At 38.3% G+C, this 15,193-nt stretch overlaps 2 protein-coding genes across 3 annotated transcripts; one reads left to right on the top strand and one right to left on the bottom strand.

Annotated features, from left to right (window-relative positions):
* Window positions 1-69: 69 nt before the first annotated feature.
* On the top strand, window positions 70-869 carry LOC140948412 (transmembrane protein 187-like). Its single transcript, XM_073397647.1, has one exon. The coding sequence runs from the start codon at window positions 106-108 to the stop codon at window positions 751-753; it is 648 nt and encodes a 215-aa protein (XP_073253748.1). The 5' UTR covers window positions 70-105; the 3' UTR covers window positions 754-869.
* Window positions 870-2,468: 1,599 nt separating this feature from the next.
* Window positions 2,469-10,361, bottom strand: LOC140948411 (ELMO domain-containing protein 2-like). 2 transcript variants are annotated; one of them, XM_073397646.1, is made up of 10 exons: window positions 10,250-10,361; window positions 8,355-8,523; window positions 8,084-8,112; window positions 7,440-7,537; window positions 7,042-7,171; window positions 6,095-6,203; window positions 5,603-5,627; window positions 5,429-5,497; window positions 3,829-3,962; window positions 2,469-3,156 (listed from the first exon to the last, which is right to left on the bottom strand). In XM_073397646.1, exons 2-10 carry the CDS (start codon window positions 8,497-8,499, stop codon window positions 2,948-2,950), a joined length of 948 nt encoding a protein of 315 aa, XP_073253747.1. In that variant the 5' UTR covers window positions 8,500-8,523; window positions 10,250-10,361; the 3' UTR covers window positions 2,469-2,947. The 2 variants fall into 2 exon arrangements, with proteins under 2 accessions (XP_073253747.1, XP_073253746.1); XM_073397645.1 differs by lacking the exon at window positions 10,250-10,361 and adding an exon at window positions 9,663-9,970.
* Between the last annotated feature and the right edge of the window lie 4,832 nt (window positions 10,362-15,193).

Here is a 15,193-nt window from a genome sequence, read left to right as displayed (position 1 = left end):
ACAGAAAAGAATCGCATCCACTTTTTGCAAGAATACATGGCTTTACATGGCTGTACATGGCATACCAATCCCGGAAGATTGCAGATAGAATCACAGGGAATCTAAATGCTCCTTTCATCGTCTCTGTTTGTCCTGTTTCCTCTTTTGTCAGCTTTTGCTGTCGTATGGACCTTCAGAATCTTCGAGCGTGCTAAAGTTGAACTTGGCTTCGAACATTATACCGAGAAAGCAGACCCTACCACTTTCCTCAAAATGCCAGCAAACGCTGGCATTAACTTCGGTTATACCGTACTTGGATTATATTGGCTTTGGAAAGTGCAAAAGCAGAAAACAAAGCTCAGAGATCAAGTATTTTTTTATTACATGTTTTCATGGATGTCTGTGTTCTACGGCTTTGTTCAGTTTGGAAGAATCGTGACACAAACTCGCTTGTTTGCAGTGATAGATCAATGGTTTACACTTCCCTTCTTTGCATGGATTGTGTGTTGGAATGAGTTTGTTTATCGAGGCTACTGGCAAACTGATCGCTATCTCTTTATTATGCGTATTTCTGTTTTAAGTTACTTCGCCGTGTTGTTTCATGATCTGGGTTTTGAAGCTGTCCTTGGTGTTCATATCTTATCTGCTTTGTTATATTCTCTCCGAACCCAGTGTAAACCAGGCCTAGGAACCTCTAGATCGTGGATATCTTTTATCTTAGCCCTTACCGCTTGTGCTGGTTTTGTTTGCCTGAAACTGGCAGACATTTCTTAGCTAGTTTTTCTCTCTTCCAAACCTTCACTGGGCATTTTTGGTCTAAAGTTTGTGATGTTGCACAAATTCATTTTGCTGCGGATTTCTTCATCAATTTACAGACTTATAAAGTAAATAACAAACACAATTAAAAGGGTTTGACACCAGTATAAAGTGGTGGCTCACACTTTGGATTGGTAGGTCCAGCTTCATGCCTTACCATTGCATTGTCTCCTTAAGGTTGGGACACACTAGGTGACATGTTGCTGCAACACATTGGGGCAAGAAATCACTCCTTGTGTATGGGTCGGGTGACAAGCTGCACAACACATTCAGCAACAAATCCCTTTGTGTGTTTTGGGGAATTGTTGTGAAAACCTTTGTTTCTGCAACAGAGTTTTGTTGCTGCAACAAGTTCCACAAATTCAACCTGATTTGATTTTGTACGACTTGTTACGGCGACAAAATTCAGTCGCGAAGACAAAGATTTTCACAAAAATTCTCCAGTATACATGGGGTGATTTGTCACCACGATGTAATGCTGCAACATGTTGCCTAGAGTGTTCTGACCTTTACATGAGAAACTTGGCTCCACACTGTCTCATTACCCAGGCTCTGGTTGTTCAAATGTTGGAAAGCATTAACCACCGGGCCCACGGTTGTTCAAACATTGGATAGTGCTATTCAGTGAATAAACCTCTATCCAGCAGATACATATAATGGCATCAAACAAAAAGATTTACTTGCTAAAACACTGTCCAGGGGACAAGTATTAAGCAAACCAATACTGCATTAGCAACTGGATGGGGATTTATCCAGTGGATAGCACTATCCACCTTTTGAAGAACTGGGGCGAGATAAATCATTATCCAGCAGCTAAGCACTGGGGAAACCAATCATGTTATCCAGTGGATAGATACTTATCCACAACTCACATTAATGCTAATATTTGATTTTACAACTCATTATTGTAATGCCAGATGTTAGCAGCTTTGTCTGTTGGCCCCAGTTGTTTCATGCTACAGAAACCAGTTTCAGGCTCGGACAGAGTTCCGGGGGGTAGGGGGATGCTCAAAGAAATTTTATATGGGGAGGGTCGGCCCTGATGTCTGACCCCTTCCCCTGTTTTAAACCTTTTTTGACAGGAAAGGCACCCATTTGGTATACCTTTCATTGACAAATAGTACCTCTTTCACATACCTATATTTTAGAGTGTTGCATCCCTTTTAACTGCTGTAAATGCACTGTCTTTTAAATATGAATAAAACTTTTGTTCTCTTTTTCACAGCCATAAAATGCACCTGTAAGCCCTTTTAGGTCCTTTCACAGATTCAATGACAGATTTCCCTTTCCCTTCATGGTGAATGTCAATCAGAACTAGACAGAAAAATTACTGCACATTTCAAAAACATGTGGATTCTGAAGTTCATAACCCAACTGACATATGCATATTTTGCTGCCATCAATCATCTCACCAAACCTCTTAGGAAAGAGAGGTTTACTTCAACAGGCTCAAAATGTCAGGGTTTGTGATTGGTGTATTTCGATCCATGTTGTGTGTTTCTCTGTTTCATTCTGTCAAGGTTTGTTACTTGTGATAGTACTTATGATTGACAGCAGTTAAAAATGCACTTACGAAGGTGGCTTTTGAACTTCAGAGTTCTCGTGTTTTTGAAAAGTGCCTCAAGTTTGTCTGATTTTATTTTTTAATGAAGAATTTTTAATGTCCTCATGTGTTAAAGAGTAATCTCAAACATGTTTAATATATACAATGGTCTGATACAATAATAATATTGTAAGTCTTGCTGTACATATCAAAGTGTGAAAGACCTGTGCTGTATACTTTCTATTATTAGAAAGGGTACATAACTTGAACAATCATACATTTTGGTGTAGAAGAAAAAACCTTTGTGATGGCATCTTGCTTGCAATGATTCTGATGCTGGAAGTTACTTTTTATGAACACCATGAATAATTTTACATTTTCTACTACAACCATTTTTGTATACTTTCTTATACATCTAATCTCAAAAACTCACTATTTTAACTGACATGATAAAAAATTAATTTTGAAAAACTAAAAGAAACACTCAATGTCTTGTATTTCATAGCACCTCTTTCATTTTCTAACAAAAATTCAAATATCAAATATTTAAAAGTGGGCGTTACATATTACATATAAATAAATGCAACAAATCACATTCTTTCATGACTTTTAAAGACTTGTCTCCCTATCTAACGAAGACACTGACAGTAGGGAAGTATCATCACTTGAAGACTTGAACTTTAATTCCAGCGTGGTATTTGAGTCCTTGAGAAGTTCTGTGACCTTGTCTGCAAACTTGTCTCTTACTCTGTTAAACTCCATAACACTCTCGGGCTCTTCACTGATCCAGAACGTACTGAACTCAAAAAATAGATAACCTAGAACAAGACAACATAGTAGGGTTATGACAGTTACTAAGAGCTTGTTTAGAGGTTAAATTGAAGGCTAGTCAAAGTCAAAAAAATACACAGTTATCTTTTAAAGTAGAAGGGTTCTCAAGGTTGAGTAGGATCTAGGAGGGGAAAGATGAAAAGTTAGTTTGAAAGTTGGTTTTTCCATTTCAATTGAGGGCGGTTACTAGCTGGGTTGGTTGAGTGCCTTAAAAAACTGAAAACAGGCACGGGTCCAGGCATTAAACCACATAGTTTTTTTTTTTTGCAGAATACCAGTTGTATTAGAAAACCGCAGGTCATCTCAGGGATGTGGGGGGGGGGGGCGCACCCCCTGCACCCTCCCCCTAGATCCGCCCCTGGTTTCAGCCAATTATTTTCAGCCTTCTTTGCCAATACACATTATTTTCTAGTATACTAAACTACTTTTACCTTTATATGTGATCCTTGAGTGGTAACAATTTCAATTTCAGGGACAGAGCCGAGTAGTAACGTTGAAAACATAACATTGTACTTAAAAAGTTTATTAAAATGGTCAGATGTTTGGACCATAAACTTCATGATAACAATAAATTCGCTCCCAACACCAAAGGATAACCTGGCTGACAGTCTAAATAATTCCAACAAAATTTAAAATAAAAGAGTGAACATTATACTCACAATAAACCTGGTGAAAGTCAACCACAGTTGGCTGGCCTTGTCTGCAGTTGTAAAAGTGACTTCTAAGGATTCCTTCGTTCAAAAACTGAAGAGCCAATGATGTGATGTTGATGCCAGCAATGGCATAAGAAAACCTGTAAGAAAAAGATGATAAAATTTATTTCCATAGAGGGTGCACAGTTTTGACATTACTGTTCCTAGAAGCATTCAGGCTGAGCATCAAGGAATCTAGCAAATGGCTTAACTTGTCATCAGTCTCTCTGCACCACAGTGGCTGGGGCAGAAGACTTTATCTCAGGGTCATGGGTTCAAGTACAGCCCTCATTGTCCCATGCCAGCTCGTACAATTATGATAAATAACAAGAGTGCTGTTAAAAGGGTTAAGTTGAGCTTGTTTGGAGATTAGATAAGAAATGAGGAGGCGATTGTTCTCAATGAAACTGGATTTCTACGCTAAGAGTTTTTCATTTCCGACATTATCTATGGTCGAGTATTCTTCAGGATATTTACTTTTTATATCATATTCAACAATTTGCTTCTGAATTGATTGAGTATGCAAGTATAAATACACAAAAATCAAGGGCCTTGATTTGGGAGAAATTACATCATTGCCAAACAGAAAAAACATGATGAACAGGGCATGTTATTTCAGTCATCACCGACTCACCAGACTCATTTGCGTACAATGAAAGTTTACAAAACCTGTGTGACTTTCAAAAGCATCTGAGGTCTCCCAGCAGGAGTCTGACGTCCTATATGACTTTTTCACGGCTGTCACTAAGATTTCAAGTTGCCGAGTGCATGCAATAGGAATCAAAAGGAAAATAGAACCAGAAGTAGTACCTCCAAGCTGTTTAATTCCAATTCCTGCCTACTAATCATTAGTTGGCATGGACTGGAATTAAACAGCTTGGAGGTACTTCTGACTCTAAATTTCCTTTTGTTTTCCTATAAAAGTAGCCAACGAACATGCTTTTAGTGGCTGGGGTGTGAATCTCCAGCCCCCAGCCCTGAAACCTTTAAGCCCGAAAATCAACATGCATCTTCTCCACACTGTTCTTCATACATTCCTTATGGTAATGCTTGAGAGAATTTGTTCTAACATCAACACATTCCATCCTTGGTGATCATTTCATTCTCATGACCTGTCTGTTTGATCAGGCAGTGTTATTGTTGGGAGAAATTGGATGTGGATCACCATTAGGGCTTAAAGGGTTAATGGCAACACTGGCTTAATCTGCTTCCTAGCCCAGATGCTCTACTTGTGATCTACGGGAGACTTGTGAGAGCTGAGACCATTATAACTAAGTTCATGTGGCACCCACACTTACAATCATACTAAACAATGTGATGGTGAGTTTCAGGCCTGGTTAATATATGAGAATGATTTTTTTAGTCGGTGGCAGATGACAAAGAGTTTTTTTAACCACACCTAAGCCGGTGTTTGAACCTCAAAATTATTTGAAGTACGTAAAACATTAGTTACGTGGAGGCAGGCTAAGCGCATGAATTCTCCATGATGGATTTTCCAAGAACAACACACGTTATGTTTACTTACAAACAATCTAAAGTACAACATTAGATGTGCAAGTTAGCCTACCAGAAATGTGGGTGATGAGAGTGTGCCAAAACTTTTCTTGCTGCATCTGTGTGTTTTGATGCAAAAAATCTACAGGCAAAATAATTTCAGTAAATCAATATACACAATGAATTTATTGTTACTAATATAACTTTTATGATAAAAAAATAAATAAATACACATGTACATACTTACAATAAGTTATCAAGTGCAAGAACACCTGGAACATGGAAAAAAAAAAAGAAAAGTCAGGAATCATAACTATCTCATTTTATTATAAAGAGGTGCGTAAAAAATAGTCTACTGTATGTGGAAACACCTAAGATGACCCTTTTTGTATACTCGAAACAACACTATATTTGTACAAATGACTGCCATACACTGAGCTGCTACACTTGCATCAAAGTATTACCTAACAAATCTTGTCCTTTCAGAAAGTCGCCTGATATTAATATTTAACAGCTGTATACTTAATGCCTTAAAAAAGGTAACAGACATTGCATCATTACTGATTAAGTTTGTGATGAAAACACTCTAGCCCAACAGATTCTGTCATTCTTATGAAGATAAAGTAAGCATCAAGCTATCTGACAGCAGTTTCGAATGATATCTCCTACAGAACATTACATATTATTATTGAAATGACTTCTTGACTTCCACTAGGTTAACTATTGAGTATTTTCTTACCCATTCCTCTAAAGTCAGTTTGGGGATCTGTTCCTTGAAAGCCAATATCTCCCCACTGCTTGCAAACTCTTTCTTTAAGTGGAGTGTGTGGCATCATCAGGTTCCAAAGCTTAAGATGCAAGGAGTAAATTCAGCATAAGTTGTCCGTGGTTGATTTGCTTAATGTAGTAGACTATTTCCAAGTTCCAAAAACTCTCATTTTCAAAACAAGGGCAAGCGCTCAACCTTTCTTGTGTAAATGAGTTTTATTATTTTTACCGGGAGTGGGGGGTACTCCTGGGAATTTTTGGCGGGGTGTGCCGCCCGGTTCTTCAAATCCTAACCCGATTTCAGACCAAAAAATGTAATTTTCCACACCCGTTTTCAGACATGGCCTTTAGGCAGAAATTGTTGTTATCATTACTTAAATTAGAGCGCAAACAAAAAAAATTATTCCAATACATTTCGAATTCACATATTTTTCTTTCTTTCTTACTCATTTGGAATTGAAACGATAAATACGTTCATACACTCGGTAGTTCCCTTGAAAACCATACCCGACTCCAGACCAAAATGGGCAAAGTGTGTACCCATTTTCAGACCCTACCCGATGGGGCGGCACATGCTTATATGGCTTATTCATGGGAGTAACCTCCCCGGGTAATTACATGAGAATAAAAAATAATTTTCTCTTCAAAGGCTCTGCACTTAGCCTAATTTTGGAACAGACGCTTGGGCAGCTCAGAAATGGCCAGTTATCATCTGTGGTATAACAGAGGAAACTCTAGGAGATTGGAACTAGTAAATTAGCTTGACATCACGTGCATAAAGAACAAAATATAACATGTAAAAGCTTTTGTCGGCAGAAAGCTAGAGGAAACATTATAAACTAAGATACCAATACCAAGAACTATACCAGGAACTTAAAACTAAGATACTAAATAAATTAAGAGACACAAAGCATATACCTGCATTAATCGTTTCTCGTGAGAGGCATTTTCCGATGAATATGCTTCCTTTCTTAGCTGTTCAACCTCATGACAAAGATCATTATAACCACATATCTGACTCAAACAAATGAACATGGAATCTACAAATCTGGAAAATTAATTCACAAATGAAAATTTGTAATCTTCGACACTGATATTGATTAATTATTAATCAAAAGACGTGGGAAACTGTAAAGTACCATGCTAGCTGGAAGAAACATGTCTCTGCCACTGTCCTTGTGGGGCTATGTACGTATCTACATACATGTCTATAAAGTGTATGGGTGTATTTATTTATGCACACTATACTCTGATGCACTTGTAAATAACATGTGATAATAACATAAACCTTATAACAGTAATATTTTAATACTTACACACTTTCTTGTGCTCTGTCGATTTTCTTCAATGTGATGATCAAAGTAAGAGCTTCTTGGATGTTTACATTAGTTTTTTCAACTAGGTCATTAAGTTCCTGTAATGATATTTAATTTACAAATATTTTCAGTAACATCGATCACAATACATTATAGCTGAAAACTGAAACTGGTGTAGCTGGACAAAAATATTTAACATACAGACACATACGTAGATAATGTACCATGTTATTAAATTTTTAACAAAACTTTCCTGTGCTTCAAAATTATGAATGCAGCAGCACCTTAAGCAAGTAATAGGAGACATGAGGTATTTTTCTTTCAGCAAAGCCGCTTGGTGATAATTATTTTATTAGCTAGGGGTGCTTTCCAGTTGTCATCTGGAACTGACCATGCAGACTATTAACACAGTAATGAGAATTTTAAAAGAAGATATCCAGCCAGATCAGTCACATCTTACATAGTGTGCACGGATGAGATGGTTATTCCACAAAAACTCTTGGAAAAAACCTATTTCATTGTCAAAATGGCTGGTCCAGCCATGAACCGGCTAGCCAGTCCTGACTTTTGGAAAGTGCCCTAAGATTTTGTGGCTCTATGTTATGTTCAGCGCCTTGATTTAAACAAATATATCCTCAACTAACCTTTGCTCTGGATTGCCTCAAGGACTGTTCTGGTGAGCAAAAAATATCACAGAATTATGAAGAGTGTTTGATACATGTATCTCTTTTCAAGCAAAATATAACTGCCAATATCAAACCCTTTTAAATTTTGTATTTCTGAGGAGTTATCACCTCACACAATAATACAAACCAAAAGAATATTAAAAACTATATATTACTGACAAGAAACACAATTCTAGCAGTCTGTTCAACAAAGAAATGAAATCAAAATTTTATACTTTGTTAAGCTTACCAACTTTGCATGTCCTCTGTGCCCCATGTCTAGTTTTATAACAGATCCTCTGTAACTCACATTGTCCCGTGGATAAATGGAGAAGTAACTTGACAAGTCGCCGATACCAGAAGTAAAGGGAAAGGTACTTCCACATATCTGCCATAATTATCACTTCATCTGCTAGGTCCTACAGTGTTAAAAAAATGCAAAACAGTAAATAAAAAGCACTAGGAAAAGGATAAAAATTTGGCTTGTCTGAGAAGCCTGTCAAGTTAGCTTCAAGATCAGAGAAGATTAAATAATAACCAGTTGAAGTCACATTTCCTTTCATCGAAATGCCTATATGTTAAGAGTAAGAAATAAAACCATTTTGCCCCTGAATAGGAATGCTGGTTTTTCGATAACCAGGGCAGCTAATATAGGTATATGTAGAAAAATATCTGATTTTCTCAAAAAATTTGATGACAGAACTTTCCATTAAATTGAGGCATATCTCAACTGACTCTGAAGGGTACATGTAGATCCCAAATAGTTTATGAATAGTTATATATCACAGGTTGTAATATAGTACTACAGTATCTAAAACTATAGTTGTCAGGGATATCAATGAAAAATGCCTCTATGCCACTGGGTAATACTTTGGCTGAATCTCTAGCCATGATAATGTTTACGGACACCCTTGACATTCAGCAAAACATTTCAAAAAATATATAGAGCAAAATCTTTGACTTTTGAACTGTTGGTTTCTTAATGAACCTCCAGATTAACTGACATCCTTTACCCAGTCAAAGACAGTAGGTAATTAACCCCTGATTTTTCAAACCTCTCTATAATGATATGATTTACGCCAATTGACTTCTTATACCCATCAGGTTTAAAACGAGTGGCATTCTCCTCCTACCGAGAGCTGCACGGTCATCTTCTAAGCTAACGATGCCATTTTTAATATATGCAATAAGAATTTTTTTCTGACAGTGACATTTCAAAATGTATCCACTACAGGTATATATGTTTGCAAAAGATGAATTTCATTACAGATCTATATAATTGCCTGAAGGTATTTTGTAAACCACTCTCCTGTTTGTGATTTTAAAAACTAAAATATTTATCACTGCAATAATTATTACTTAAGTTAGTGACTGTATGAATATTAAAGTCAGGCAGCTTGCATTTCGTCTGAGATGACAAAACAACCTGCGCAAAAAGCTTTGACTTGAAAATGTCCACCTCAGCTTTTAACAAACCATGCAGATAACGGCTTAATTTCCCTTCCAAAAACCTTTGAACAGAGTCAAACGATTAAAATAAAAGAATGCTTAATCGTACCATCATACCGCTGAGAAAATAACGTTGGACGCCTTGACAACGCGCTTGATAAGAACACAAATGATGACTGGCTAGCTAGCAGTGGTCCACGGTTAAGCTAACTTTCATAATGGGGAAATTCTCTTTAACACCTCCTTGATGCTGACGAGTTTTCGGAAATGGTGTACTAAAACATGCAAGGCTCGTCCTGATACAAATATGTAAGCACGCAAACATCCACACCTTTATCGGAAAACCTCGGATCAATCAGACGCCTCTGGGATGATTGATAACATCTAGTTTATAAGCTTAGGTGCAGCCCAGACAAAGCAACAGAATCGCTGTTAAAAAACCTTACCGGACACTTAACACTATTTCTAGTCAATCAATAAAACAGCTATAAGTTTAAGCATAAAACACACTTCGTAAACATCCATGCTTCTTGGAACAGGTCATCGTTGCTGATGGTCATGAGGTCAGACTGATACGGTTTTGCTAACCCTCTGACTAGATTGTGCCGGCCGGAAAAGGTTTGGCCGTAGGTCGTTTAGTAAGGGATTATCACCATAAATATAAACAGATTTTTTGAAAAAAATAACTATTTTTACCTCCTATGACGTAAATTATTTCCTGACCGCTAATTAAAACGAACCAAGCCCACCAAAACAACTTCGTCCAGCTGAATCGAGCCTTCTCCGTAGAACCAAGAAATAAGAGTCACTTCCTGCATTCTTATCATGAAGTAAACAATGCATTGTCTGCTGACCAGTATCCTCGACGTCAAGAGCGGGGACTTACTCTCAGGGGAAGGGTCCGTCGCTACTAATGAAAGATTTCTTTTAATCAAGCAGCCTTGACGGACCAATTTCAGCAAAATGCATGGAAAAGCTATCCTTTTAAACTTGAGCCTACACTTTGCCCCCGCTAAGTCATGCTTGGTCTTTCCACAACTCTCACTGGACCCACCCTTCCCCACTACCACCTTCCCTCAGGTTCACGTAAAAGTCAGGCGGGGGTGTAGTGCTTTTCAGAGAGGGAGCCTCCAAAGGGACACTTATTAAGTGAAACACATAAATGCCTGACAAATCAGCCCCAAAATAATTCACTAACCATAAATTCCCACCAATTTTCCCCATGATCTAAACCTGAAGGAAACGTAGCATACCGCGGTTTTCTCTATATAATTTTTTTTTTCAGCTGAAAGATTCCCGAAAGATTCCGTAATGGTGCTACGTAACCCCATTTGAAACTTAAAACCGCACTGACCCAAAACGTCCAAGAACCCAAGGATCCTGTTATCCTGTCAATGGAAGCTGCCTTCCTGGAGAGCTCTCTTTAGTGTGGAACTGTGAAGTCTTGCAAGGACCCCTTGGACAAACAACAGCGAAGAGAACAGGATTTTGGTATGGCAGGATCAGCAATATATATAGAGTAAAATTTAATTACCCATCCAAAGAGCTTTCGGTTACCAAACCATAGGATTTCACCCGTCCTCAGTATTTAAAGTTAGAAATAGATTAATAGGATTAACAGTAGCCATTCAGGTTTTCAGTTTTGTATGGGAAAGTCCTCTTAATCCTGTCTGGTCCTCAGTGTGGTCCTGTCGTTAAAAACAAATACAAATCATTATCACGGTTCTGAAAATGTTCTCAAAGCCTTTGAAGATCTTATCTTTGCCACAAGTTTCTTCAGTAAAGTAGCAGTAGTATCCCTTGATACACTGTCTTACTTTATGATCTTCTTAGGCCGGCTTAGATTATCCTGACGTTGCAACTGTGTGACTGGTCACATAACGAAGACGGCCGATCTGTGCACAAGGTATGCATTGCGTTGACTGTGGTGATTAACTTGTTTAATAGAATCAAAGAACAAAGTAGACAGGTCTTTTCTTACGAAGAAAAAGTAGGTGGAAAGTTTGGCGGATCATCAGTTTTGGCCAGAAAAGTTTCGGATTTAGGGATTATTTTTAAGGATTTGAGCAAAGTGCAGTGGATTACGGAATAATGTCCTCACCCTGTCCACCATAAGCAGTACATAATGCGAAATTCTTCGCCGCTTCTCTGTGGGGGGTTATCTTTAGTAAAAAAAAAAAGAATGCCGCACTTTTAAATTAAGATTAAGGACTTGACAAATTCCTTGTTAAAGCCCAAAAAAAATGCATGCTTGTGTTAACTTCCTGTCACCAGAAATAGAAATTCTTCGGCTCTGGGATAGTTCAAAATATTTTCGTTTTGGCAACCAGCATATATAGTCTCGCAGGGGCGCGCACGCTGTTATATATAGGAGCTCAGACCATAACAATTAGTAGTGAGGTCGTAATGTATGGGCCAATCAGAAGTGGAGTTACCTACGGCCAGCGAGTCTTCGTTTTATGCGTTAACAAATAAAGAATTCCCGCAACGTACTCCTTCATCATGGATTGTCATTGAACGTTGGAGATACTAAGCGAAGTTGACGTCATAGAGAACATGTTAGCTGGTTTGACTGTACAAAAAAGAAGACTAACCGCAAAAATGTTTCCTCGCAACTCTCAAAATCTCCTCAAAATTTTACATGCAATTGAACGTTTTAGGAAAGTGAAAACTGCATGTTCTTATTTTTCTCTCCATCACATTTTTGAATCCGAGAAGTTTAGGTTTCCTTTTTCTACGAAAATTAGCCTAACATGAGGAGTAAAATGTGAGTAATTAAACCTCAGAAAATCGTAGGGAATTATTAGATAAGCTTCGAAAATTGTACCCGAATCTGGGAAGCAAGCAATAGAAAATTACAGGCGATTTGTACTTCTCTGAATAGATGATTCACAGAAAACAGTCTTTGGGTGCCCCTGATTATGTGGGTCTCATCATAAACGGACTCGTACCCAGCCCTACTCGTTTTGAAACTAGGCAATAGAAATACAACGCTGGAATTTGCTTCCAATCCTTGCTTCTAAAATTGAATAGAAATACACACTCAAAATTCACTAAGGAGTTGGTTTTGGTCAGATTTTGGTAGCGTCGGTGATGTCGAAGGTTGGTCGAATCTCAGTTCAAAAGTTTGGTTACAGTGCACTGATTTACTTCTTCGAGTAAGCAAACTTTCAGTGTAATAGTTGCCGTACCTTAATTGATTGTTTACGCAAAGGAAGTTTGAGGTGAGATAAAGTGCTGTCTCCCGCTTCCTTCCCTTACCCTAACACCTCCTCCCTTATTCATAAACAAGTCTTTTTTAACTTGAGCGACAGAATTCAATGCGCGGAGCAACGCAGAAAATCTGCACGAGCATCATACCTTCTTGGTTCTTTCATGTGCTTATCGTCACTTTAACTTTGGCGCGGTCTGTAAGAATTCAAAGCTGTTAAAATATGCCTATATTTGACAACTTGAGCGAGTTGTAATGGCGATTATACTCCCTTGCGGCAAGAAAGAATAACCTTAGCTGAACTAACTTAGACCGCGTGCGGTCCTTAGAGCCACACCCTCAAGCGTGCTATCAATCTACTGTGACTCAAAGGAAAAACAACAGACTGCTCTAACACTAATTTGCCACTTTGCTGCTGTCGCTGCGGTCGCCACGGTTGCTTTGAAAGCTTACGAACGTGTGAGATTTATCACCGTGCTCCACCATCATAAAAAATCGCCGAAAAATAATTAATCGCATACTATTTCAAGGGAAATTCAAGGGGAGTCATAAACTCAATCCGTGGAGGGAAATGCATGACAGAAGAAAACCACACCTAAGTAACTCTGGAGTACTTGCAGTTAAATCAGAGCCTGACTTGATATTAACTTCAAAATCATTTTGTTTGAGCTAGATGTTATGTCAAACACTGGACAAATTATTTTGTCACAATCTTAGACATTCTCTTCTTGTGTTCGATGCGTGTTTCCACACGATAGGTAGCGGTTATTACGGAAAAGGTAAAAAAAGGTTAAAACGCACACGAGGAATGGGGGTCAGTTTGGAGGGTGACCTGTTGCAGCTGTAAAGGGAAGACGACGGCATAATCTATAACAAACTGGAACGCTCAGAAGCACCCCTTTTTGATGCATGTTGAGGACAACAACCCTAAGCAACGAAAAAAAGACGACTGGAGATCCTCAGAGCTGAGATCCTTTATATCTAGATTTGAACATAACCGTTTCCTTCCAGTTGCCAATGTCAGGAGTGGAAACAGATTTGCATTGTGCCACTGAAATTTCATATAACGAAGGTCACGCAGCTGTATGCCAACTTCTTTCTCATCTGCGCTTACGGATAAATGGTGAAATGCTAACGTTAAAAACAAAACGCCGAGCAAAGATGTAACCAGAAGAAGTTTTATTTGTTCTGAATACAATGTTTAAAGCCTGAATTAAACCGCGGCTGCCTAGCTCAATCAGTAGAGCGTTTGCATGACTTTAGAGCCTGGAGGTCGTGGGTTTTAAATCCTGGAATCGGACCAATACTGAGAAATGAAGATACTGCCTTTGCCCTGCAAAAGGCTAGACTTTCACTTGGCTCGGATGACGTCGTCGTATATAATGGCGCTCTTCCCGTCTCCGTTAGGAGAAGTAAAAGTGGTGTCTTCAGCTAGTCAGTACTTTTGTGCCGACATACTATTACAGGAGCCTACCACTGACAATCAATTAAAGTGCTTTGCATTTTTTTAAATCCCCTTTTGCTTCTCCGATACCGTGTTAGGCAAAGCATCACATCTTTCTTTGAACAATTTTTTGTAATTTTATCAACTCAAAACCGATGCAACGATGCACGATTCTACGATCATTGCAATAGTGAAAAAGTACTACAATTCAGAAATGATTAAAAGGTGAGCAGCTGCAAAAAAATGAGAAGAATCAAAATAAGGAGAGACACGCGCGGGGGCACGAAATACATTAGTGCTTCTGGTTGACCCGAAGAAATGCAATAATTTCATGACACTGAGGAACAGAACCTATTTGCTATTGTAGCGAGAATAGTTGCACATCTGAGTAAGCCTATTATTTTATTTAGTACCACAACACATTTTGAATCCCGAAACCTTTTTACAGGTGAAGCAAAATTACACCGGCTGACCATGATAAACGGCTGTGGCCGGGTGAGCTGATTTTTTTTGACGAGAACTTGTGATTAGTGGGTTAATAAGAACTGATATAATGCTTATTGTCTTATTATATTTTGGAGCAGCTGTACGTTTATGCGAAGCCAGCTGAAAATTACTGGCTGAGTAACATCAACGGGAACTGAACGCTGAGCATCTTATTTTATCCGAGAGAAATTTTTAATAGACCTACAACCCTGGACAAAATAGTTGGAATGCTTCAAACAAAAAACGTGAAGTCCAAAGACTACTGCAAAGCCAAGAGATCATTCTCTCTTGGCAAAGCTGATCATAACAACATATATTGCTTTTTCATTACAATATTTCGGCTGGCCGTACCCATATGGCCTTCTTCAGGTTTACAGATGTGTATTACATCTGTAAACCTGAAGTAGGCTGGTATGGCGAGCCGGAATACTGTTATGAAAAAGCAATATACGTTGTTATGATCAGCTTTCCAGTAGTCTTTGGACTTCTCTTTTTTGGG

This window comes from Porites lutea, chromosome 9 (assembly GCF_958299795.1).
Source record: "Porites lutea chromosome 9, jaPorLute2.1, whole genome shotgun sequence".
Taxonomy (NCBI): Eukaryota; Metazoa; Cnidaria; class Anthozoa; order Scleractinia; family Poritidae; genus Porites; species Porites lutea.
This window is presented reverse-complemented; position numbering and strand designations above follow the sequence as displayed.

Coding starts and splice junctions, on each gene's coding strand:
- LOC140948412 (XM_073397647.1), top strand. CDS start 106: ATGCTCCTTTCATCGTCTCTGTTTGTCCTGTTTCCTCTTTTGTCAGCT.
- LOC140948411 (XM_073397645.1), bottom strand. Junction 7,172..7,439: donor GACAGAGCACAAGAAAGTGT/GTAAGTATTAAA, acceptor TTAATTTTCCAG/ATTTGTAGATTCCATGTTCA. Junction 3,157..3,828: donor TGACTTTCACCAGGTTTATT/GTGAGTATAATG, acceptor GTCTTGTTCTAG/GTTATCTATTTTTTGAGTTC.